The sequence below is a fragment of the Alnus glutinosa genome, chromosome 4, assembly GCF_958979055.1.
Source record: "Alnus glutinosa chromosome 4, dhAlnGlut1.1, whole genome shotgun sequence".
NCBI classification, from domain to species: domain Eukaryota; kingdom Viridiplantae; phylum Streptophyta; class Magnoliopsida; order Fagales; family Betulaceae; genus Alnus; species Alnus glutinosa.
This window is the reverse complement of record NC_084889.1, coordinates 11,970,507-11,997,663: the sequence shown is the minus strand read 5'-3', so window position 1 is coordinate 11,997,663 and position 27,157 is coordinate 11,970,507. Positions and strand designations below refer to the sequence as shown.

The following is a 27,157-nucleotide window of genomic DNA, read 5'->3' as shown; positions in this document are numbered from 1 at the left end:
AAATAAGGCATCAAAACGAAAACATCGGATAGACTATCGCTAACCGAAACAAAATTTATTCGGATCAGGATTCTTGAAATTGTAAATTCTCAAGTTACAAAATTTAAGCTATTTCTAAGCATTGAAAAGCTTGCAAAATGTGACATGTTATCGAGACAATCAGAAAAAAATTTCTTCTCAAAAGGCTTCTTTTTCACTTTTACAGAAACGTTTATTCTTCAGAAAACTAAAAGACAGTTTTTTACTAAAAGCTTTTTTACAACATAAAGAGCAAGAACCTGATAAAATATACTAAATTCTCAACTATAACATGCCAAATTTTTAATAGGAAGCACTTCCTAAGAGTTTTGATGTCTAAAACAGACTTAAATTCCGTAATTTGAAAATCTAAATTTCATAGTAGGGAATCCTGAACCAGTTCAGATTCATTAGACATTAAAAGTCCCAAAAAATTCAATAAAATGACCGGATTAAAAAAATACTTGAGAAGAATAAGTTTTCATATATAAATGTATCCATTTATAATCAACTAATGAGAAGGAATGCACAAGGAACGAACTGACGGGCAACCAAAGAAAAGAAACACTGATTATTTATTTATTTAATATAATATAATTTAATTTAATTAGTTTATTATTATTATTTTTTTTTTTTTTTCAGAGCAGAAGAAACGTGTGATTTCACAAAAGTAAACTAGACCAGCATATTATAATTTTGAAATAATGGATATGGGAAGTTGCCTTCACCAACACACTCGACCTTAGAAAAATAGACCTATTAAAAGTTAAAACCCACACATTTGGGTTGAAAGGATGCCCCGCATCAAGGTGTTCTATTCTGAAGCCAAATTGAGCATTAACAAATCAGCAAATTCTGAAAGAGGAGAAAGAATGGTTAGAATGTCCGACAGCGACAATCATGATAAAATTTAACAATCCCTATATTTTTAGGTTCAAATAATACAAGGTTGAAGCCCCAGGTATCAAAAAGAATTGATGCAGCATAGTATTTCCGTCTTCTAGCTTTAAGTTAGGACCCCATTGGTCTGAAACTTCCAGCACCATCGCGCACCTCTTCTTTTGGTTGCAGAAGAGCAAATATCAAATTTTCTTCGACCTCGTAAGAAATAACAAAACAACAATATTGCCTAACCGGCCTGGAGCAAAAGGTTAGTTACTTCCTTGACAGTTTCCACATCCCAAGATTGAAATCGTGAGGTTTGAGAAAGGCGAGATTTGTAAGTGTCAGATATTCTGAAAAAATATCGCAGCTTCAACATCACCGGTTTGGGGCAGAAGGCAAAGCAGCATTTGCCAAAGCAAGCCACAAGAGCTTTGTCTGGCAAAAGTACATTCTTCCAAGACCATCTTTACGCGTAGTACATGTAAAGGCTATTTGAAGCAGCACAGGCAACTGAGTTCTCAGTTGGATGCCATGCTAGGTGTAGCAACTTTGCGGCGAAATCAAAAGAACTTCCATTAGCATCCGCCCCCGAGGTATCAGCTCCTTTTACAGATGAAATGGACAAAAAGACGTGCAGAGGCACAAGTCAAACATTAGAACAAGATTATAAACAAACGCCACAACAAAATTTCCCAACAGATAACTTTCCTGGGGTTCATATTGCTCTTAAAAATGAACTATGTACCTCATACAAAATGTATGTCAAACTGAATCACAAGTCACCATCATATGAACTAGAACCTCAACATAATTAAGTCAACCAGGAAATTTAGGTGGCCAATTAACCGATCAAATTGAGCTTAACAAATTCATTGTGTACAAGTCAATGTAATATGGTTGGGAAGATAAAGCTATTCAGCAGTCACCTGTACAAAGTTTCTAGGACTTTGGACTATATTGTATATGAGTTGCATGAGACCAAAGACATACCTCGCCTGAGGACACGGGGAAGGGTGCCCTGAGTTCTAGAAGGCCTTGTTGGTGTTTGGACTTGTCTCCTGGAAATGCATGAAATATATAAAATCACATTTAATAAAGAAAAAAGAAAGAAGATAATTTTTCCTGACAATCATATAATACTATTAACTCGGATAGAGTACATTGTCAAACTAGTTTTAAGTGCAGATACAGCTCTTTTTCTCATTGTTATACACCTAAACTAGCCCGATATACATTTTCAGAAAATACCTCGTAGGGTTTTTGCTGGCTTCCAATGTTGTTGCTTCTGTGCTGCCTTCAGAACAACCAAACACACGGAATTGATTGCTGGAATCATAGGAGAAATGTTGCATCAAATGTTAGGGTGCAGAGATCACGAGTAAGAGTTTTACTTATGGCGCTAAAAAAGAATCAAGCAAATATGTTTATAGCAGACCTGTAGGAACCTGTCGCCGCATGAAGTCCATCTCCACTTAGACAGCACTCAAATTTGTCGAAGATTGAATCATTTTCATATAAATCACACAGCTGACAAAGTAAAGAACCAAAATAAATTGCATTACATGTTATAAATGTATCAGCTCCATTCTACATCACCAATAATTGATAGAGGCTTTCTGTGGAATTCGTCACCTTAGGTCTTAAATATTCATGAACCTGATAAGTTGCAACTGGGCCACGATCCATATTTATGTCCCATAGCTGTCAACCAAAACAAAACCATTTGAGAAAACAAAATGAAAGGAAGTCGTTGATGGAGTAATGAAATGATGGAGAAACTTGGAGATCAGAAAGGGATTAACATATATACTCCATTTGGATTCTATTAAGAAGTCAATTTTAATGTAGGTTAGGGAACTACAATACCACTTTAGCAAATTTAATCAGAATAATTTATTACAAATTTTCTCTTATTCAAAATGAGACCAAGTACATTGCTCAAATCATTATTCATTCACAAATTACGCATTGCATATATTGATGTGAACCAAACAGCACAAGAACTAAGGGAAAATGATATAGGCTACTTCGAGGGAGCCGTGACCTCCAAGACACCAAAAGATATTCTAGGTTTTGAGATAATACTCAAGTATGATATTTTATTCATTAGGATTATGCTTAAAAAGGAGACGGCTGGGTCATAAGACATAACCATTAGGTCTAGCCGTCATTTACATCATGCAAGAACCCTAGATGAATAATAGCTTTATGTTACAAGGCTAGGTTTAGCCGTCATTGACTTAGACCCCAGTGAGAAAGAATACTCACAAATAGCCTATAACCTTATTTGGAATATATTTTCCTTATTAGACTAGGAAAGAAACGACTAGCAATTATATGGAGATTATACTCCTTATTAGTCCCTACGTGCTCCTCAAGGCATGATTACATCATCCCTTCCCCCTAACACTGCCCTTGTTCTCAAGGGAAAATTCTGGAAATTGGACTTGAATCATCTCTTGTTCCTCCCATGTTGCATCTGTAGGGGATAGACCTTGCCAATGAATCAATACCTCGGCTTTCTTGTTTCTGGTTCGTGTCTCTAACACAGCTTGGGGCTTTGCCGCTATGACATCATCCGATCATCTTCCAAAATTTCAGGGAGATGCGGTAGTACTACTTCACTGCCCAGGCGCCTTTTCAGCAAACTAACGTAAAATACAGGATGTAAAGGGCCCAAAAAATCGTGCCGGTGGGGTAGGTGTTATGGGCGGGGATTGGCTTGTTGGAGAGGGGCATGGTGGAAACAAACTTTTAATTTTTCTCATATGCTCCTCCATCTTTTTGGTAAATTTTCCATTCCACGTGAAGAATTCTGACTGCATCTTTTCTAGCCTTGCTTGTTGCTCTGCACTCAAGAAAATTTGGAAAGACATGGTAATGGGCATGGATTGGTGATTGTTGTAGAAACAATCAACCTTGCTTTGATACCACTTGATGTGAACCAAATGGCACAAGAACTAAGGGAAAATGATATAGGCTACTTCGAGGGAGCCGTGATCTCCAAGACACCAAAAGATGTTCTAGGTTTTGATAATACTCAAGCATGATATTTTATTCATTAGGATTATGCTTGAATAGAAGACAGCTAGGTCATAAGACATAACCATTAGGTCTAACCATCATTTACATCATGCAGAAACCCTAGAGGAATAATAGCTACATATTACAAGGCTAGGTTTAGTCGTCATTGACTTAGACCTTAGTGAGAAAGAATACTCAAGAATAGCCTATAACCTTATTTGAAATATATTTTCCTTACTAGACTAGGGAAGAAATGACTAGCAATTATATGGAGATTATACTCCTTATTAGTCCCTACGTGCTCCTCAAGGCATGATTACATCATATATATACCATATCAACCATCTAATCCATTTGCTAAAACCGTAACCATGCCCAGTACTTCAAAGATATTTCAGAACACAGTTTTATGTAACTATGATAAATAGAATAGACATGTCTTCCATAGAAATTTTCAAACTTCTAGCATACAAATTTTTTCCTATTATCCACAATCATCGCAATTGCAAAAACTTCTATACAACATTACATAGATACAACTCCCAAACACTAGTCCAATTCTTCACCCCACCCACCAAAGAAATAAAAAGTATCAAGTCTTGCAAAAGATGTAACACAGCTGACTCATAGCCACGAACTTTTATGCATAACCAGATAGTCCGAAGAATCATCCAACACTTCACAGCTTCATTTTTAGATATGATGCAAACACAGTTTCAACTGATACATTGAAATAGGAACTGAAACAAATAGAAAATATGAACCTTAAGAGTCATGTAGTCTCGACTAAGTATATATCTTCCGCCTTTAGCAAACTTAATATCTGAAATTGAGGCTATTATCTCAGTGAAAAAAGACCTTGAACCAGGCACTTCCTGCTCCTCAAACCTGTACCAATAAAAAGCATAATAAAAACTAAGTAAATTTTTTCCATAGATAGAACATGCTCGTGCCTGCTTGTAAAACACTACTCATGCACCCATACTGAATTGAACTTAAGACTTCACCCTACTTCGCCTTTTTTTAATGACGGGAAGAAATGCTATTCTGACCAAATACTCTTTGTATTCTCATGCTTTTATCTTAAAGACGCAAACAAAAGCTAAGGAAAGTAAGTACACAAAAAACGGACAGAAAGCTTACAATTTGCTATGAGTATCGCACAAAGCTGACTGCCGCATATCAATAAGACGAATCGAGCCCCTTGAGTTACCGTATGTTAACGTGTTACAATAAGTAGGGTGAAACGCTTCTTCTTTTCTTTTTTCTTTGTTTCTTTAGGTTGTAAAACACCACTCATGTACCCATACTTAATTGAACTTAAGACCTCACCCTACTTTACCCTTTTTTAATGACGGGAGGAAATGCTATTCCGACCAAATACTCATTATTTATAAAATATGAGGATCTTGTGTTTATGCTTTGTGCTGCCTTGCCAAATGTTGGTAGAGGCTGTTTGTATATATAGAGAAACTAGAACATAGTTACATGAGTTTAGGAGACTACAGTTCTGATAGGAATGAAACACTACAATCTAATATGAGTATTTGAATTCAAAATATTATCTTATCACTAGTTCCTATAATCTAGGTTTTATCTTCATCTTGAGATCGCATAGAATTAGGAACTTTATCTCGAGAAGACATATCTAGCTGAGGGGTAGATATGTCTTTAACATGCCCCTGCAATCTCAACGGTATAGGGAGAACGTTGAGATTGGTACGAAGGAAAGCAAAACGGGCGGAAGAGAGAGGCTTGGTGAGAACATCCGCTAGTTGATCCTTGCTGGAGATGAATTGAATGCGGATGGTCTTCTTAGCAACCATGTCTCGAACAAAATGAAAGTCAATTTCGACATGTTTTGTTCGTGCATGGAAAACTAGATTTGAAGATAGGTAAGTAGCTCCGATGTTGTCACAACATAGTGTAGGAGGACGTGTAAGCTGAGCCCAAGTTCAGAACAGAGAGACATAATCCAGGAGAGTTCAGCTGCAGTGTTTGCTAGGGATTTGTATTCGGCCTCGGTGCTGGAGCGTGCAACAGTGTGTTGCTTTCGACAGCTCCATGAAATAAGATTTTTTCCAAGGAAAATACAATATCCACCCGTAGAGCGACGATCATCTTGGTCTCCAGCCCAATCTGCATCGGAGTAGGCATCAATGGAGGCTGTTGGTGCACGGTAGAAGTGAAGACCATACTGAACTGTTTCCTTGAGATACCTTAAGAGTCTCTTTACAGCCTGCCAGTGTAGATCCGTGGGATTATGCATGAATTGAGCAAGTTTGTTCACACAGAATGCGATGTCCGGTCTTGTGATGCAGAGGTACTGCAATGCACCTACTGTGCTGCGGAATAAAGTTGGATTAGAGAATAAATCACCTTCAAAAGCCGAGAGGTGAGTGGAAGATGCCATTGGACAGTTGATCGGTTTGGCCTCAATCATTTTGGTCCTTTTGAGAATGTCCAAAATGTACCGATGCTGAGACAGGATAAAACCAGTGGAGCTTGGAAGAACTTCAATTCCAAGGAAAAAATGGAGTTTCCCGAGGTCTTTGACAGCAAATTCCTGTTTCAATGTCTGTAAAAGTGTAGAAACTGCAGATGGTTTGGATGATGTGATTAGAATGTCATCTACATAAATGAGTACTAGAGTAGTGTAAGCAGCCGACTTATAGATGAAGAGAGATGTGTCTGATTTGGATGCATGAAAACCAAGCTCCAATAGTTTACCACTAAGTCTGGAGAACCAAGCTCTTGGGGCTTGTTTGAGGCCATATAAAGCCTTTTTGAGTTTACAAATATGATCTGGAAACTGAGGATGAGGAAAACCGGGAGGCTGAGACATGTATACCACTTCAGAAATATTTCCTTGAAGGAAGGCATTTTGGATGTCAATTTGATGAATCGGCCAGCCATTGGATAGAGCAATTGATAGAACAATGCGTACCATAGTAGGTTTGATCATAGGGCTGTAGGTTTCACCATAGTCAATGCCTGGTTGTTGATGAAATCCCTTAGCAACTAGCCTTGCTTTGTACCTTTCAATCGAGCCATCAGACTTCCGTTTGATCCGAAAAACCCATTTGCAGCCAATTATATTAGAAGCTGATTCAAGAGGAACCAGGGTCTAAGTCTGGTTCTGTAGTAAAGCATCAAATTCGGTGTTCATGGCAGCTCTCCAATGTTTATCCTTCACAGCTGTAGAGTGACAAGTAGGCTCTATCTCAACAGGAGAGGACTCGGCAAGCAGGGCTCTCGGGAGGGGGTACCGAACTCGACCATCTGTAAACACTCTAGGCTTGGAGATGTTATTTCTAGCACGAGTAACCATGAGATGTGAAGAAGCAGGTGGAACTAAAGGAGGAGTTGAAGAAGCTGTAAATTCAGCTGGAAGTGGGGAATCGGCAGAGCTAGAAGATGCGGAAGAGAGGGGCTGCAGTGATGGAGAGTGTAGAGAGTGAGAGGAATTTGGAGAGGAGGGCTCTAGGACAGGTTGTGGGAGCTGTGCTGCTGACTGTGGTAGGAGAATGGGAAGGGAGAGCTGTTGCCGAGTATTGCAAGAGTTAGACTCAAGGGAGGATGAGGGAGGAGTATATGAAAAAGTAGATTCATTGAAAATAACATCTCTTGAGATGTAGAGGCGATTTGTGGGCAAGTGGAGGCATTTGTCGCCTTTGTGAAGAGGACTATAGCCGAGGAATAAACAAGGGACAGAACGTGGCTGAAACTTGTTTGAATTATATGGACGTAAGTTGGGCCAACATAGACAACCAAAGGTGCGTAAGAAGGGATAATCCGGAGAACATTTGAAAAGTGTTTCAAATGGAGAATGATTTTGTAGAACTGTGGTAGGCATGCGATTGATTAGATAGCATGCAGTGGAAAAGGCATCATCCCAAAATTTTAAGGGTAAATGAGCATGAGAGAGTAGTGCTAGACCGGTTTCGACAATGTGTCGATGTTTCCGTTTGATAGCACCATTTTGTTGTTGAGTATGTGGGCAAGACACACGATGCTGAATGCCAAGATGCTTGAGGAGGTTGTTGACAGGGCGGTATTCACCACCCCAATCGGATTGAAGTGCTTTAATTTTGGTATTGAAAAACCGTTCAACATAAGATTTAAAAGTGCAGAAAACTGAAAGAACATCACTCTTTAAGGAAATTGGATAAAGCCAAGTATATTTGCTATAAGCATCAAGAAAAGAAACATAATACTTGGCACTAGATCTAGAGCTAACAGGGGCTGGTCCCCATACATCAGTATAGATTAAATCAAGAGGACAATTGACAGATCCGGAAGCTGAAGAAAAAGGAAGTTGCTTGCTCTTTGCTCTAAGGCAGGCAATGCAAACAGTGGAGTCTTTTGGAGAAGCAACTGGAAGCTGAAAACGAGAAAGCACACGGCGGACAATCTTCAAGGTGGGATGGCCCAACCGTGAGTGCCATTGAAAAGCAGAAACACGTTCACCCACCATGGCACGACGGGGATGTTTATTTGCGAAAGGAAAAAATTGATAGAGTCCATGTTTATTCAGCCCGTGGAGGAGGAGTTTCCCCGTGCGTCGGTCCTTTAAGAAAAAATGGGATGGATGGAATTCAAAAAACGTATTAGTATCTTTGGTGAATTTCTGAACAGAGATGAGATTCTTGGATATTTGAGGAACATGCAGAATATCAAGGAGATCAAAATGAGAATTAGGAGTAGAGAGTCGAGTTGTACCAATGTGTTTGATTGAGAGCCCCTTACTGTTGCCAATACAGATTTGATCTGAGCCCAAGTAGTCGTCAGCCTTGATATTTAAATTGGCCAGATCAGATGTCAGATGGTGTGTAGCTCCAGAATCCGGGTACCAGTTCTGATCAGTGCTGCTGGATGGGGTAGAGAGATAGACCTGAGCCTGAGAAGGTTGTTCTCGAGTGTAGGCCTCATTGAACCTATTGTAACAATCCAAGTCAACGTGACCATAACGGTTGCATACCTAACATAATGGGCGGATGGAGGAGGAACCACGACCAGATGAGGGTCCTCGGCCTCTGCCACGAAATGGCCTGGAAGTGCCAGGGAAGCCACGGCCAGAAGAGTGATTACCGCGGGAACCACGCATGCCACCATTTGAGTGTGGAGAAGAGTTGCCTCGGGAAGCAAAGTTTGCACCAGCAACAGAGAGATCAAGAGAGGCTTGATGCTGCTTTAAGCGCATCTCGTGAGAGAGGAGATGACCGTAGATTTCGTCCACAGAGAGTGGTTCGGCTCTGGTTGTAACAGAAGTTACAAAGGGATCAAAGTCAAAGCCTAGGCCAGCTAGAAGGAAGGACACCTTCTCAAAGCCATTGAGAGGTTGGCCTACGACAGCAAGGGCATCACACAACGTCTGAAATGTGTGGTAGTAGTCGGTGATGGAGGAAGATCCTTTCTTAAGAGTCGCCAATTGATAATGCACCTGCATGGTGCGCGCCTTCGTCTGAGACGTGAAAAGAGTCTCCAAGGTTGTCCATGCATCTCGGGAGGTGGCACAGCGAGTGACATGGGTCAGCATCTTTTCAGAAAGAGCTGAGTTAATAGCTCCGAGCAGCAGTTGATCTTGCATGCTCCAATGGAGGAAGGCCGGATTGGGAGACGTGGTGGAAACACCATCTTTGGTGGATGTCACAGTGGGAGGAGGGCAGGGCGTGGAACCATCAACATAACCAAATATGTTGCCGCCTTTGAGGTGAGGAACGATCTGAGGCAGCCAAACTGGGTAGTTAACGTGGGTGAGTTTGGTAGGATTAAAATTGGTGAAGGTCACCAACGGAGGTGTTTGGTAGTGGGTGGAGACAACAACAGTAGGAGAGTTGGTGTCAGGTGGTGGTTGTGAGGCTGGGTTTGAGGCAGACATGACTGAAACGTGGGAAGGGAAAAAAGGAGGAGGAGGACGTGAGTCACTGTTGTGGCTCTGATACCATATAAAATATGAGGATCTTGTGTTTATGCTTTGCGCTGCCTTGCCAAATGTTGGTAGAGGCTGTTTGTATATATAGAGAAACTAGAACATAGTTACATGAGTTTAGGAGACTACAGTTCTGATAGGAATGAAACACTACAATCTAATCTGAGTATTTGAATTCAAAATATTATCTTATCACTAGTTCCTATAATCTAGGTTTTATCTTCATCTTGAGATCGCATAGAATTAGGAACTTTATCTCGAGAAGACATATCTAGCTGAGGGGTAGATATGTCTCTAACATTATTTATATTTGGAAAAAAATCATATTTAGCCCTTAAGTTTTCATCTAATTTGGATTTAGTCCTTAGGTTTTCAATTTATAAAATAAGGTCCTTAGGTTTTGCCCAAGTTTCAAATTGATCCCTCTATTACTTTACCGTCAAAATTAACAATTTTTCATTTGTCACATGTGTTTCATTTGACACTCTAGGGTTCATGTTAGCATCCAATACAATGTCAATATCCATGTCAACATCAAAGTTAACGGTTTTCTATTTAATGTTACAAATCTAGAAGATTAGGATGACGAAGAAAATGATTTTTGGTTCTAGAGTTGGGTCTTTTCTTTCCTTTTTTCTATAGATGACTTGGTTCTTAATGATATGACATTGATATTAAGTACTAATATAGACGATAATGCGTCAATTGAGACACCCATGAAATATGACAAACTATTAATTTTGAGAAAAAAAGTGGCAGAGGGGCCTATTTAAAATTTGTGCAAAACCTAAGGACCATATTCTTGAAATTAAAAACTCAATGACTAAATTCAAATAAGATAAAAACCTAAGGACCAAATATGATTTTTGCCTTTATATTCTCATGCTTTTATCTTTAAGATGCAAACAAAAGATAAGGACTGTAAGTAGACAAAACACTGACAGAAAGCTTACAATTTGCTATGAGTATCGCACAAAGCTGACTGCCGCATATCAATAAGACGGATCGAGCCCCTTGAGCTACTGTATGCTATCGTATTACAATGAGTAGGGTGAAACTCTGCTGATGTTATCACCTCTGCACGTGTAAATTCAAGCACCGTGGATACAAATATTTAAATATAGAAAGCTCATTGACCACATTAGCACAAATTATGTATGAAATTAGGTCGACTACATAACTAGAACATTTCAAAATCCAACACAAACAGCTGAGAGAAGAACAGTAAATGAAACATATTAGATGTCATCTCATCCACTCAACCCAGAAAAGGAGAAAAACTTAAGAAAGGGAGGTCACAACTCACAACCTTGCATGACGGGAAAAGTAAATACTAAGCAAAATGGAGACACCAGAAAGAATGCTGATTTATCTACTGAAATGGATTTTTCTTTTTACATTTCCAAATCCTTTGACAACAGTTTAACTAGAAATGATAAAAGATCCACCAAATCATGTAATTGCCACTCAGGATGCCATGAGTTCTACCAGTGAGATCCTCCATGTTTGCAGGCTTCACGTCAACGATATTGAAACTTTGATTGCTAATTTCTAAGTTCCAAAGATTTATTCGCAGATCATCCGCGGAGATAAAAGTTTCACCATCACTGCAAAAGAAAAAAAAATAAAAATTAAGTGATCGGTGAACAACATGAACAGCATAGCTAAAGGAGGCACTTCCAGATATAATAACCAGCCATCACTACCGACATGCATATTGCATAGACGAAGACATCAAGTTAGGCTTAAATCCTTTTTCTCCTAAATAGTGCCTTATAACCATATTGCTTCAGTTTCACATGCCATGCAGAGAAGTGAATCGACTTGTATAACTTGCATCCTTATTGATCAGGAACTCATAAATTAGGTAGAAGGCATATTCAAGTAAAAATACAAGCACAAAAGTCAGCATGAATATGCAAGATAATAGAGAAATGCTATACAGACTTGTCCTCAGTTTCACATGCCATGCTGGGAAGAAGTGAATCAACATGTATAACTTGCATCCTTATTGATCAGGAGCTCATAGAATAGGTAGAAGGCATATTCAAGCACAATACAAGCACAAAAGTCAACATGAATATGCAAGATAATAAAGACATGCTATACAGACAAAGCATTTAAGATGAAAAAGGTTAAAGAAAACATTCTATCAGTAAGCACCTGTTATTTGAAATAGAATTGATATGATAGTCATGTGCATGCGCATAGATTCTTCGACACTTAGCCACAGGGCTTGTCTCATGACTGGTCACCTGAGTGTAACAAAGTTGTTAAGTGTTAAAGCAGCAAACCACATACAACCATAACAAGAAATCATTTAATGCACTTGCCAATGCTTGAAGCCTGACAACAATGGCATGCTTAATAGCTGCTTAACAATATTATTTCTTAACTTAAAAACCATTTGGTGCCAGAAAATAAGTAAATCAGATTGAATACAACTACCACAGGCAGCCGTAAGGGTGCGACACCCCCAGATGGAAGTGAAGCATCAATGCTCGAATAACCAAAGGGTCTTTCATTACATCCTCCATTCTCCATGCACTGTTTGGAGCTTGCTGATATACGTGAACAAACAACTGGACCATTTCCCATAGCTCTTGAAAGATCCACATTAAAGTCACATACTTTCTTTACCTTCTTCTCTTGGACCTGCCCAGCATTAAATCAATAGCAGCAGAAAACACCACTTATCAGTTTGATCTTAGGAAGTTACAATTCAACAAAATAGACAGTTGATCTTTACAGGACCAGTATTACTCACTAAGTTGTTATACCAATTAGTGCAAGATCTAACTACGCTGTATACCTGCGTGTGTTGAAAAAAGGAGGGGGGAGGTGTTCAAAAGGCTGGGCTCCTAGCTGTCCTACGAGATATCAGGAAATCAAAAGCTATAGGGTTAAATAGCCCACTAGTAGAGACAGCTTTATCAGTGTTATTTAACGAAAAAGGGAGCATTTTATGGTTTTTTCTTTTCCCCTTTGGATAATAATGGTCCTTAGATATATATTCAGATTTTCTTAGGAAACCTAAGACAATTGTCTCTCCAGGATGCATTCTTTCTGATCACCCAGATCAAAGAAAGGCACAAAGTATCCAGCAAATATTGTCCTCTTATGTAGAATTGTCTATCTCAATGCATTAAAATTTATTTTCTAAGACTCAATGCCATAGAATTTTATACTCATCAAAAAAAAAAAATGCAATAGAATTTTATGATCACCATCAACAATATCATGTACATTATCTAGGCGAGTGCCCACATATTTAACTCAGAAATAACAAGTCCGAACATCTTTTATATTTCTAAATGGGCCCTCATATAGCAGTGACTAACCATAGCATAATAACTGTCACTAAATTTCTTATCAAATTCTTATTTCCTTTTCTTTTTACAAATCTTTTTAGTTAACTACCATCTTCAGCTACATTTAGATTATCCAATAGTGAAACAGTGCATCATGAAATGTCCTAGCATCCACACTTCAAGCCCTAAAAGGTGACATGATGATGCCACATCTATAGCATGGTTAGATATGAAGCATCCTCCTTGGAAGCCTATCACCACAGTAAAACCAAGCAAAAAGCCTTTTCGGTCAAAGAAAAAATGTCCATGATAGTTAATTAGATTAATACTATTTCATTTTATTTTATTTTATATTTCGATTTCTGTGACTCAATAGTATTTTCATAATTCTGTAATTGCTGATTGTGGAACATAGTTGTGGACCTAGGGTTTTATTTAATCCATAGACTTTAAGTATGGGATTTAGTCCAGTCCAATCAGGAATTTATTTACTAGTCAAAGTAGATTCCAATCCTCTGAAGAGAAGTTAAGACCTAGGGTCAATATAAGTGCGCCTTTGTACTCCAATAATTCATAATTAATTAATAAAAATGAATACATTGATTTATGGAAGGCTTGTATGTGGAGGGCTTCTTACTTTTCTTTACTTTCTAGGGTACTGTTCATGAATACTATTTTCCTCCAGTAAACAGACTCAATCTTACTTTCTTCTTACGAGTAGAATGTTGTATGCCACTGTGGATAGGGGGCTTTTATTAGGTTTCTCGGTGGGGTCCAAGAATAATGAAGAGTTCCTAATGTCTCATCTATTATTTGCGGATGATAACCTTATTTTTTGTGAGGCCAGTTGATCATCTCCGTCATTTGCGGAATCTGTTTTTATGTTTTAAAGTTGTCTCGGGGTTGAAAATTAACTTGACTAAATCAAAGTTAGTCCCAGTTGATTCCGTGGAAGATGTTGGAGGTTTGGCTAGTATTTTTTGTTGTAGGGTGTCCTCTTTGCCTATGAAGTACCTGAATCTTCTGTTGGGGGCTTCATTCAAGGCAAAATCAATAAGGGATGGCATTATTGAAAAGATGGAACGTTGTTTGGCTGGTTGGAAGAGGCTTTATTTATCTATGGGAGGTAGGATCACTTTGATTAAAAGTGTTCTTTCCAACTTGCCTCCTTATTTTTTATTCCTCTTTCCCATCCCGGTCGTAGTTGCCAACCGTGTTGAGAAAATTCAGCGGGATTTATTATGGGGCAAAGTCAGAGATGAGTTTGAATTCCATCTCGTCAGTTGGTCGAAAATTTTTACTCTGATCCCTTCAGGCGGCTTGGAGGTTAGAAACTTGCTTTTGTTTAATCGAGCTCTCTTGGAGAAATGATTATAACGTTACACCACAGAGAGGGAGGCTTTGTAGAGATCAATGGTGGAAGTTAAATATGACAGCATGTGTGAGGGTGCTACTCCAATGCGGTTTATGGGTTTTACGAGGTTGGGGTGTGGAGAATCATTAAGAGGGGGTGGGGGCTTTTCTCTAGATTTGTGAGAATTATGTGGGAGATTGGGCTAAGGTCAGATTTTGGCATAATGTGTGGTGAGGTAAACAAACCTTGAAGGCAGCTTTCTCAAAGCTATTTAGTATTGCTCGCTTTAAGGAGGCTCAGTGGCAGATCAAATGCAGTTTTCTAATGACACATTACAGTGGAATATAATTTCTATTAGATCAATGCATGATTGGGAGGTGGAGGTGGTTTCGTCGTTCTTTAATTTGTGGTATTCTCTTGAGTTGCAACGAGGTGGCGAGGATAAGATTTGTTGGATCCCCTCCAAAAGGCAAACGCTTGAGGTCAAATCTGTTAATCATGTGCTTAGTCCTCCCGTAAGCCCTCCTTTCCTTGGAAGAGCATTTGGAGAAATAGGACTCCCTTGAGAGTGGCGTGCTTTGTTTGGACGGCAACATTAGGAAAGATTTTGGCATTGGATAACCTAAGAAATGGGCATGTCATAGTGATGGTTTGGTGTTACATGTGCAAGAAAAGCGAGGAATTCATTGATCATCTTTTGCTCAACTATGAAGTGACTAGAGATTTGTGAGTTTCGGTCTTTCGTCTTTTAGGGATAGAGTGGGTTCCGCTCCAATGGGTAAAGCAATTGGCTAGTTGGAGAGATCAATTTGGTAGCTATCATGATATATCAGTTTGGAGGACGGCTCCCCTATTTAATGTGGTGTATTTTGAAAGAACACAATGCCCAAAATTTCAAACATTGCAAGAGAACGGTGATAGAGTTGAAGGCTATCATGTTCAAGTCTCTTTTTGGGTGTCTCTCTTGTATACTCTGTGTACTTGGGTTGCTCCACTCTACGCTTTTAATAAAATTTTAATTATTTATTTATAAAAATAAAAATAAATAAATAAAATTCTGCTTTAGATCAAAGGTTGTCTAACTTAGAAGGGTTTAAAGAAACTTTGGACAAGTTGGCTGCGGTTGTTTTGGCCAAGAAACCCATGGAAAAAGCTATTAATCAGGAGCTAGAGATGTCCAAATCAGGTCCACAACCCCAGTGCTTCAGTTCAGCTTTAAGCCCTTTTCTTCATCAAGTTCTCATGGAACAGTCTCATCGAAATGCAACCACAGCAGCTACAATCAGCTCTAGGAACAGTGTATCAGAGTGCTGTTCCAAAAGCTGACTTTCAGAATTATTCTCCCATACAACATGAACGCTTGCAAGGGAACTTTGGAAGGTATGATGACTTAAATAAAAGAGTCAAGTTAGATGTGCCAGATCTTTTTTGGATATTGCATATCTAAAACTATAGAAGATTGGATACATGGTTTGGAGAGATATTTTCGTTGGTATGACGTGAATGAAGTTAGAAAATGTTTTACTTTGCCAAGGATAAACGCAAGGGGACAGCAAGAGTCTGGCAGATTAAGCGAAAAGAGCTATAGAAGAGGAATGTATTTGGAGATAACAAACATGCAAAGAGATGAAGCAAGGCATGATCCGTCACTTCATCTCTCCTAACTACAAGCAGCGAGAATACCTTCAATTTCTCAATCCACGACAAGAGTATATCTATGGAAGAACAAACTAGCAAATCCAATGGTATCCCACTTGATTGGATTATACATCGGATAAGAATGTTTTTTGATAAGTAATCAAGATATCATTAAAAAGCGCAAAGCACAACCGAGTACAAAGGAAGTATACAAGAGAAACGCCTATCTAGAAAGAGTAAAAAGAATAAAAAAATCATTAAAACTAATCACCAAACGAGCTAAAACCGCAGTTGTCTAAGTAAAAAGAGAATTAAAAAAAAAAAAGACTTAAGCTCCTCCAACATCCTCTCTCAGTCCTTGAAATTTCGATCGTTTCTTTCCCGCTAAAGGCACCACAAAAGGCAAAAGGACATTAGCTTCCACAATATGACACTCTGAGAGCTACCACCCACCCACCAGCAAGCGAACAAGTCAACCACCAGCCTAGCCATAACCTAGGACAGCCCAAAGCGACTGCATAAAGCATTCTATAGGAACAAGCCACCTCACATAAGCAAGATACCACTATATGCCCCTCTTGAAGCTGAGTAACACCTATCCACACGTTGACATCCCCCACATGCTTCGCATAACACTGCTAGAAATGAACTCCAGTTTAGTTTCCTGCAAACAAATTTTTTTTTTTATAAGTAAGAAGAACTTTATTAAAGAAAGCGTAAGGCGCCCATAAGTACGCAGGAAGTATACACAGGAACAACCAAAGCTAACCCAAAAAAACCCGCAACAAATAATGTCCGCTTTCCACTGCCTAATGAGATTTCTGACTCTCAAACACTTGTCACCCTCATTCACCCTCTCACATTCCAAGAAAGCAACTTAGGCTTCATAAGAAACCACTTGCTGCCCTCCCCTTATTCCTGCCACGGCATGCACTGCCACATGATAAACTTTCTAGTTCTCTAACACCTTTCTTGACCGAGTTCGAACAAGAGCCTGATATCTGCCCAGAATTGCTCACTTCAATGGCTACAAACAATGCTAGGAGCTGCTTTTCAAAACCATCACACGAAAGTTCACAAAATGCCGAAACTCTTGTACTAACCGAAGAACCCAGGCTGAAGGCAACATCCCACCTATAGTCTTATTATTTACTGCTGGACATTAGTTCAACAAAGTGGGCTCCACCTTCGAGAACATATCCAGCTCCATACAGAGCCAAGTAATAATGGCATCACACCTACCCACTCCCCTCGCAACACCCCATCCATCTCAGAAGACTCACCGCCTTTATCCTTATTAGAGGCCTCCTTGGAGAAGAAACCCTCTTCAACAGCGACGGTCCTTGCAAGATGTGAAGTGCAAGCCTTAGAGGGCAAAACCTCCCCATAAGAACGAGTGTCTCCTTTCCTACTCAGACGAGAGAGACTTCCAGGCCAACAACCAAAACCATCAGACCTAACAACAGTGATGATCCTAGGGGGTAAAGAGACTGACCCATCCACACCACAAGCGGGGTCAGAGGGAGGACGAGGGAAGACAATAATCCCCGGTGAGGGCTGCACTACACGCACTACAGCCTCGAGGTCCACCGGCGTACCTCCAGGCTAGGCGAGGTCCATCGGCATGATCTGTCCCGCAAGGGAAATAGAGATCAACCCAGCCAACTCATTGGCCAGATCTGAGGGAGGATGCACCGCGACGGAAGCCTCTGGAGAGGGCTACGATACGCACTCAACAACCACGAGGATTGACGTCGAGTCCACCGGCGTGCCGCCAGGCTAGGCAAGGCTCCTTCACGCCACGCAGATTCTTTACCTAAGGAAGGTGTCGTTAGCACCCAAGTCCACTCCGACCTGTTCATTCTTCTTAAAAACCCATCCACCCAAGTTCTTACCCATGTGAATTTGTTTTTTTTTTAATAAGTAATAATGCAACTTTATAGAAAAAGCATAAGGCACCCCTACGTACACAGACAGTATACAATAGAGCTCTTGCAAACCCAAAACTCAAAAACAACAAAGCGACCTGTCAAACCCTCCCAGCCAGAAAGCAACACCAACACCCAAAATCCACGTGAAACCCAAATCCCAAAAAAAGTTGAATCCCCCGTCAAACACCCAAACTTGCCCCAAAAGCACCCAAACCCAACAAACCTCCCAAAACCCACTAGAAACCCCGAACAACCCTCCCAAAAAAACACCCACAAACCCAAAACCCACATGAGACACCCAAAACCCGAGCTGACAAAAGTTGAAATAAAAAGCAAACCCAGAATACAAAGGAAAAGCCAGAGCTATAGGGAAAAAAAAAAATGCAATGGCAGTGGCGTGCGCCACACGCACCGAAGCGGCGTGGAATCTGCCGAAGAAGCCACGGAGAGGCGCGTGTGTGGCAAAAAGGTCCCGAACACTGTAGATTTAACTCCCAAGCTTCAGAAACTCCCTCGGCCACGCACCCGCAGCTGCGCCAATGGTGGGGTAGAGCCAAAACACGACAAAGTCTCCTCCGGGATCACGATGAGGCCTCTGCATCCCCCCACCGCATACGACACCACCTCCACATACCATCCTAACCTGTTGGAGCCTCTCTGAATGATGAAGGCCTTGGACCTCTCCCTAAACGAATGGATAAAATCCTTCACCTCTGGATTACGAACCAGTGCCTCCACCATGGATTTCAGCCAAGCAACACACAACTTGCTGAAAAAAGCAACTCGGGAAAATCCACTTCTCCATCCCACCAAGTGGACAACAAAACCCCCTTCAACCACTTAAAGCTCAAAAGCTTTAGCCTTAGCATAAAACCAACTTACAAAACCCATCTTCACCAATCAACTCCTAAAAAACACCACCCCACTCGCCCACATGCACCGCCCAGCTCCTACTACTAACCAAAGCTAGAAGGCATGCTGAAGAGGTCGCCAATGCAGAGAGTCAGTTCACCACAATCAATTCTCACTAGGATGCTGGCAGATATTTTAAAACTAGCAAGTGCATCCCTCGGATAAGAATGTTATGATTACTATGTAACAGAAAGGTTTGAAGGCACAAATAGCTTCTATTTCAGCCCCTTGTCGCTCGAGTACAATGGGAGATGCAAGTCAGGCTGCATATCAAATGAGGAAGAATTAAGAAAGAAGGTACCACTCGAAGCTATATGGAAGTAACATACAAAATGTGAATAAATCTTCTATTGGCTTCCCTCAAGAAAAGTCTGTGGAAAAGCTTGGGAATAGCTCCAATTTCTCTGCCACTAGGCCATCTCGTTCATCTAACTTTTCCGCTGCATAATGTAACACAAGCTTGAATCTGAAGGAAAAGAAAAACCAATGCTCTAATTGCAAAGCATTTCAGCTCAGTGCCCAAATAAGTTGGTCTGATATACTACTGGACAGCAAAAGGAAGTGATTGTTTGTGCGGTGGAAGAAGATATAGATAAAAAAGTGGATGGTGTTGAAGAGAAACTTTGACTACTTCTTCGACCTTCACTTTCAACTAATAAAGCTAAAGAAGACGACAGGTTCCTTTCTCATCAAATGTGTCAGCTTCATTTCTCATGGATTATTGGCTTTTGCTCCAAACTTGATAGAGTCGAGTTTTTCACAGAGGGGGAGAATTGATGCGCATATATAGCAAGGTTAAATATAAAGCATCCTCTTTAAAAGCCTAAGACTAAGGCAAAACTAAGCCAAAAAGCTTTTGGTCCAAGAACAAGTGTCCGTGGTTTGGGGCAATAATTGATTTATTTCGTATTTGAATTTTTTTAGAGTTGATGATATTTTGTAATCCAAAATAGCTGGAATGTGTCATAGTTGTGGGCCTTGTGTTTTATTTTATAAATAAGTGGTTATGTGTGGCCTTTCGTCCAATCCAATTCAGAGTTTGTTACTAATTATACTAATGAAAGTAGAAGTTCTAAATCAATTAGGAGAAGTTAAGATCAAAATCTATATAAGTGTGCCTTCGTACTCAAATAATTCACAGTCAATTAATTAAATGCGTTGATATGTAGAAGGCCCTAATGTCTAGAGTGCTTCTTAGTCTTCTTCCCTCTCTCTGGTACTGTTCAGAGTGTACAGATTCAATCTCAGCTTCTTCTCACCTCTTTTGCAACCCTAAATCAAGCCTTTTTCCGGAACCATATCAAAACCTCAAAACACTACATGTATTCCCAAGTCTTTACCCATAACTAACCAAAGAAACAAGCCCCAACATACCCAATTTCACTGCCGCCCAGAATTCTTAGACCTTCATTCTAAAATCCCAAAGCCTAGATCCACAAATTCTTCTAACCCTAAGCCTGCCACAAACACCCCTGACAGAATTCCTAAATTTTCCTATGTCACATGATGCAAGCATTTCTAATCTGTGGAGCAATTATAATACATGTATCACATTTTAGGAATGTAATTTAGAAGTGCAATTCATTTAGAACTGAAAAGTTCAAAAAACTCAAAAGTGCTTTCCCTACCTTCCAAAATTTGATAGTTTTATCGTTGGTAGAGAGAAGAAACAGGGCACCATTAGCTGTGTGGCACCATCTAATCTTGTTAATTTTCTCCTCAATTTCCAAGCTCTTAAGATAGTCAAACTGAATTTTGAAAAGGTACAAAAGGCAACAAAAATGATTAAATACACATTCCAGCAAGGAGGCTATAACTATATGCAAATAAGCAAAAATCATAACTAGCCAGTAGAAGTAATACCTCAGGTTCATGGCTCTGAAACTCAGTTCTATAGCGAAACTCAGGATGCCTACTGATTAAATAATCTGTCCTCTCTAGATCTCTTCGATGTCCATAATGCTACATATTTTGTGTTTATATCATTGAATATATTACGAGATTGTAACAAGAAAAACATTTATGGCAAAATACTCTAAACAAAAAATTACAAAATCAAACAAGTAAGCATCACAAACTTACATCCTTTGTATCATTTCTTTCAAATAAAACCACCCGACCCCCACGATCTCCAGTAGCTAAGTGGTCCCCAGTTCTATCAAATTCAATAGCAGAAATGATATCGACTGCAGATAAACAGTCATCATGTAAACAGGTCAAATTAGTAATACCCTCAAACACTATAGCCATTCAGGTAAAAGAAATAGAAGAAGAATATATTCAAGCAAAATTATCAAGTGAACAACGCTTGTGACACATGATACATTCTTTGGTTTTATTCCAAATAATTCTATTTCTAATCCCTTTTAACAAGAAGGGTAAAGGGAAAACCTTACCAATTAACTTGTAGGGTTAATATCCACCAGCACCAAACTTTACACCCAATAATTCTAGTGATTGTAAGAAACTAAAGAATTTAGTAAATAATTAACAGACCCAGACCATCAAGCAAGATCAAGGACTTAACACCATTTACCCAACTACGCAGCTGCTTCTAGTCTTTTAGCTCAGATAATAAATCCATTTTGTGTCAACTTGATCTGACTCATGAGTTTGAAGAACTGCTTTGAAATATTTATAACCCCATGTCAACATGGTGGTAGCTAGCAAGTGGAAAATATACAAAATTTCTGGTCTGACCTGGTGACTTGGCCTCACAAGGTTACTTAGATCTAAATAGGGTGTCGATTTTGTCAATCTGGCCAGCAATTTCTTGCTAATGTTCACCATAAAACCTCTCAAATTGTAAATCTATCATACCAGCTAATATCTTAACTCCTAGTCCTTAATAAGCTGTTCTTCTATCCTGAATCTCTACAATATTCCAATACAAAAATCCTAACTAATACTGGACACTCCCCACCAAGTAAGAGTGAATTCCCAGCCTTAGGAAGCCAAAGCTGTTACATATTATAAACATATAAATAACTTTAATAACATACTCTTTTTTTTTTTCTTTTTTTCTTTTTTTCTTTTTTTGATAAGTAACTTTAATAACATACTCTTATAAACAAGAAAAGTAAAAAAACCGCTGCAAACGCCTCATGCATGAAGCCTAGTGTTTCTAATGTGCACATATGTCTTTTGCAGACAGCTTATGCTCAGTCAACAAACATAATAAGTCAGCCATACAGTCATACACAAACCACACCAATTATCAATAGTGACCTTTTGACAATGAATTTTCCCATAAGAAACCAAATTAGAGAGTCATGAATGCATTTGCAGTAGTTTAACGACCAAGTTAAGCCACAAATCCTATCATCACAGTAAAATCGTGAGAACGCTCATCTGGCGGTAAACCAGGAGCCATTCGGATACAATGACGACAGCAGATAACTAACTCTTATCCTCAAACTAAAACCCACTCTATCAGTCAAACTCGCGTAATACGATTCTAGCATTGAATGCATAAATCTAGCTCACGAAAAAGGGATATTGACAATTAATTAGTAACTTAACAGAATAAAACCACATTAAGAAACCATAACAATCAAGCCCTAACAAAAATCAAATCGATAAACTGAAAATCGGAATTGGAAAACCGAACCTTCCTGAACGTCTTCCCCGGCCGCCCGTTCGCCGAATACCTGAGAGAAATTCCACTCCAGCGCCTGCGGCGCCCCCGCCGACGTCACTGGCGCTCCCTCGTCTCCGCCGATCATTTCTCTTTCTGTCTCTCGCTCGCTCTTTTCGGCAAAATTCGGAACCAAATTAACAATGAAATCAGTAACGAAATACGCAACTAAAATGCATAAACCAGTCGATCTGAGACTCGGATTTTTGTAGGAATCTCACGGACTAAGGAAATGCAGTCTCGTCCTTCATTATCGTCCTCTCCAACCATACGTGTACGGACACGAGTGATGAACAAGCCCCTCTCTCTCTCTCCCAAGCTATCACTATGAAATTAACATCGATGAGATTTCACTCACCCTCTCTCTCTCCCTGAAACTCAATCTGTGTCTGTGTCTCTTTGGGATGAGAATCGATGAGAATTTCTCACGCACGAACACTCTCTCTTTTTAATTTTTAACTTTTAACTTTTTTATTTTTTTATTTTTTTCTTTTTGTGGATGATGACCAGCCAATGAGGTGACAAAAAAATGAGAATGGAAGAGAACGATCGAGCAGCGAAAACGTCGTCGCTTTAAAGGGTTTTTGGCGGATTGCGTATCTCTAAATAAGTATAATTATAGCAAATCTCTTCATTTACTACTATTATTTATTTATGCTAGTTTAATATTTATGTCGGCTAGTTTGAATGGAATCAATGGATGGGTTAAATAAAAAAAATAAATATATATAATTACGCAAATCATGGCAGACAGACGGGATGGAGGATGACGATAAGTTGTTCCACAGATGGAAATTAATGATGTTAAGTCGCTGAAAATGACAGACTCTGGCCCTACTTAAGCTTTATGGATGAGTATGGCGTAGATTACAATGATCTTTTATTTATTTAATCCCTGATTATTTTTTTTATTGGACTGGTATAAATATATCCCGATAAAGATGATTTAATGTTATTATATTTAATAATGTAAAAAAAATGATGTTATATTATTTAATGCAACAACATTAAATTTTAATTATATAACAATTTATTTCAATTTCATTTAAAATGATCAAATTCCTTCTATGAAGAAGTATACAAATTTATTACCAACTCCTACGACTCAATCTCTAAGGAATGACATGTATCCTTTAAGAAAAAACATGTATTCCTTGCCCGTTAAAAAATATATGTCATTTTTTAAAAGTCTAATAGGATATATTTGTATTGCTTAATAAATATGTGTTTAAAAATAGAATATGTTTTTAGTACAAACTACAAAATCATTCAAGAAGAAGTAATGCTAGCAATCAGCCATTTTTTATCAAACAAAACACTGCAAAAACAATCTCTTTTTCTTTTTCCTTTTTTTTTTTTTTTTTTTTTTTGGTAGACATTAGAACCCTCAGCCCAGAGACAGAATGATGTTTATCTAAGAAATTCGATATAATTTTAAAATAAAATTTGATGGCCTACGAGAAGTCAGTCCCTAAAAATATGTAATTTTTTTGTGTAACTTTTGCTTCTTCTTTTCGGTGGTGGACCCAGGCTTGTAAAAATGGAGGGGCCAAATCGAAAAAAAATAAAAATTGAGGGGGCAAAACTAAAAAAATTAAAAAATTAGGGGGAAAATTTTGGGGCTTGGGGGGCCAGGTCCCCCCTAGCCCCAATGTAGGATCGCCCCTGCTTCTTTTTTTTTAGAGTAATTGATTTTATAATAAGAGACATACTTTTTTTTTTGTCCATTTTTGTGGTCAGGAGATTCTATAACAAAAACAAAAATCCAGAGAAGGGACAAAATTTGAAATAGATAAACAAAAACCAAACTAAATATATCTCTATCTGCACTTGACATTAGCCGATCTTACAATTACAAATCAACAAGGAATTTCACTCATTTCCACACCAACTACACAAATTTGGTCGGTTCTTAGCAAAATTCATTAACTTGTGTCTTTAAATTATGAGTATAAAATCTATGATTGCAAGTTTTTTTATCCAACAATACATAATCTCTGACAAAAAATATTAAGATTTTTTTTATTATAATGGATATAAACGTTGGTTAAGATGCTACGATGATATTTACAAAAGTTCCGTTCGATCGAATCGTTTAGTATAAACCCCTCAAAGAATTTCTTACCTCACATCTTTACCTTTCCATTTTTCAATTTTTATTTAGGGTACCTTATTAGTACCTGAATTTTGAAAACTTTATTTTTTGGTACCTAAGTTTTAATTTGCATTATAGATGATACCTTAGTTTTGAGAAAATATCGAATTGGTACCTCAGTCAAGTTTTTCGTCCAAAAACTAACGGCCTGCCATGCCACTGCCACTTAGCACCACTAAGAACATGATATATGTTCCTTGCGACACATCAGTACCCACATAATTGCCAAATCACCCAAACATTTTCACATCACATACCCACGTCATTTACTGATTTTGGGGGGAAATTATTTTCTGTAATTAAAGAAATTTAAATCTGTAGAACAAAAACAGAAAGTGTGAACCCTAAATCCCTAAATCAAAAAGTGAAATCTCTCGAGCTTTCTCCCGAACTCTCTCCCAAACACAATCAGACGAAGTCGGCCGGTGTTTTTGGAATTGCAGACTTGCCGATTTCATCCATTAAGTCTCCCGGATGTGAACGGAAGTTGGATGACTTGCCTAGCTCAGACATAACCATCTCCGGAATCTGCAGCAGATCAGCCGACTTTTAGCTCCCTGTTGAGAAGACTACTCTTATGAACGAAATGGCTTCTTGTTGCACACGAGATTCCATGAAGTTTCCAGTGGTGTAAAGAAGGTCGGTTCTTAGGCCAAAAAAATTTGTAATTTTGTAATTAAAACATGCTTCGTTTGAAGATTTAGACAATTTTTTGTTTGTTTCGTGTTCTTTGTTCCTTGAAGTCATCATCCAGATCATCCTCGGTGGGCTGTGTTGACGTATCCTGTTTCTGTTTCTACGATTTACCCGCACCATTGAAGACCTCGTGGACTATAGAAAACTCTGGAATAAGATTTTGGGATTGCGCCACTTACAACTCAAGAGTAAGCATTTTGTTAGAATTATAGATAGTTTGAGTGAGTTTTTGCTGACTGAATGCTATACTTCAACATACAGACAAAAGCTGTATGCAAATTTTTCAAATGGCTGGACAAGCCAACTTGTGCAAGAGGTGCGGAGGTCTTAAATGAGATTACCAAGAAGCTTAACAAAGTGGAGGATGCAAATGGTACCTTGGTAGCAAGGATTAAAGATTTGGAGAATGAAAATGACAGTTGCATGGAAATGGTTAGGCAATCGCAAAAGGAGGATGATAAACAAATGGAAATCATCAGGTGTCTAGAAAAGGAAAATAACAACTATAGGGCAAAAGAGAAATTTTTTATGTATGCTTTGTTCTTGTCATGGTTTACCATGCTGTTGATTGCTTGTATTGCACTTATGAAATGAACTGTAGTTTGAGATATGAATTGTAGATTATATAGTTTGTATATGTATGGGAAGTATGTAAGTTTTATTGATGGAGTTGCTGGTTTGAATGGATTCATGTGTATCACATTTAATACCTAACTTTTGTCATATTATCACAATAGGTACTTAGGGTTTTGAAATGTATCACAAATGATACCTAAGTTTTTAATCTGTATCATCAATGGTACCTCAATATGTTTTAGTCTACAAAATGTCCATAAATGCACTAATTTGTCAACAAATGTACATTCATGCACTAATTTTGGTCACTTCATAAATATCCCAATTTGTTCAATTGTTTTTTAAACGATATCATAGATGGTAGCTCAATTTTGAATTTATATCATATGGGGTACTTCAATTTTACATATGTATCACATATATACCTTAATATATTTTTTAATATGGTATGTCAAAAAATATCCCTTCATGCACAAATTTGTCAACCTTTGCCCTTTCATTCACTGATTTTTTGTGACCCCAATTTGTTCCATTGTTTTCTAAATAGTATCACATATGATACCTCAGTTTTGAACTTATATCATAAGTGGTATCTCAGTTTTACATATGTATTACAGATGGTACCTCAGTTTTGAATTTATATCATAGTTGGTTCCTCAGTTTTACATATGTATCACAAATGATACTTAAGTTTTGTTAGTTGTACCATAAGTAGTACCCGTACACAATATGTTTTTTTGTTTTATTTTGGGTATGACCTGTCTGGACATCAACAATTATGTACAAATATGTACATCAACACAACAACAATTTATCACAACACAACCAGGATACACATATCAATACAAATTTGTCAACCTGTGCCTTAATTTCAAATAACCTGCTTAACAAATAGGTGCAAATATGTACATCAACAAACATGTGCAAACATGAACAAAATGTGCACATGTGCACATCAACACAACAAGAAGTTCTCACAACACAACTAGGATACACATAATAACACAAAGTTTCCAACCTGTGCCTTGATTTTAAATAACTTGCTTAACAAATAGATGCAAATGAATACATCAACAACCAGTATACAC

General features: G+C 38.5%; 1 protein-coding gene across 3 annotated transcripts; it reads right to left on the bottom strand.

Annotated features, from left to right (window-relative positions):
- Positions 1 to 760: 760 nt before the first annotated feature.
- LOC133865502 (serine/threonine protein phosphatase 2A 55 kDa regulatory subunit B beta isoform-like) lies at positions 761 to 23,129 on the bottom strand. 3 transcript variants are annotated; one of them, XM_062301927.1, is made up of 15 exons: positions 22,864 to 23,129; positions 22,616 to 22,754; positions 21,088 to 21,191; positions 20,869 to 20,967; positions 20,634 to 20,753; positions 12,305 to 12,514; positions 12,023 to 12,114; positions 11,348 to 11,466; positions 10,813 to 10,936; positions 4,692 to 4,815; positions 2,536 to 2,604; positions 2,339 to 2,430; positions 2,152 to 2,229; positions 1,894 to 1,961; positions 761 to 1,506 (listed from the first exon to the last, which is right to left on the bottom strand). In XM_062301927.1, exons 2-15 carry the CDS (start codon positions 22,728 to 22,730, stop codon positions 1,370 to 1,372), a joined length of 1,551 nt encoding a protein of 516 aa, XP_062157911.1. In that variant the 5' UTR covers positions 22,731 to 22,754; positions 22,864 to 23,129; the 3' UTR covers positions 761 to 1,369. The 3 variants fall into 3 exon arrangements, with proteins under 3 accessions (XP_062157911.1, XP_062157912.1, XP_062157910.1); XM_062301928.1 differs by having other exon boundaries at positions 12,308 to 12,514; positions 22,616 to 23,129; XM_062301926.1 differs by having other exon boundaries at positions 22,616 to 23,128.
- Positions 23,130 to 27,157: the final 4,028 nt, after the last annotated feature.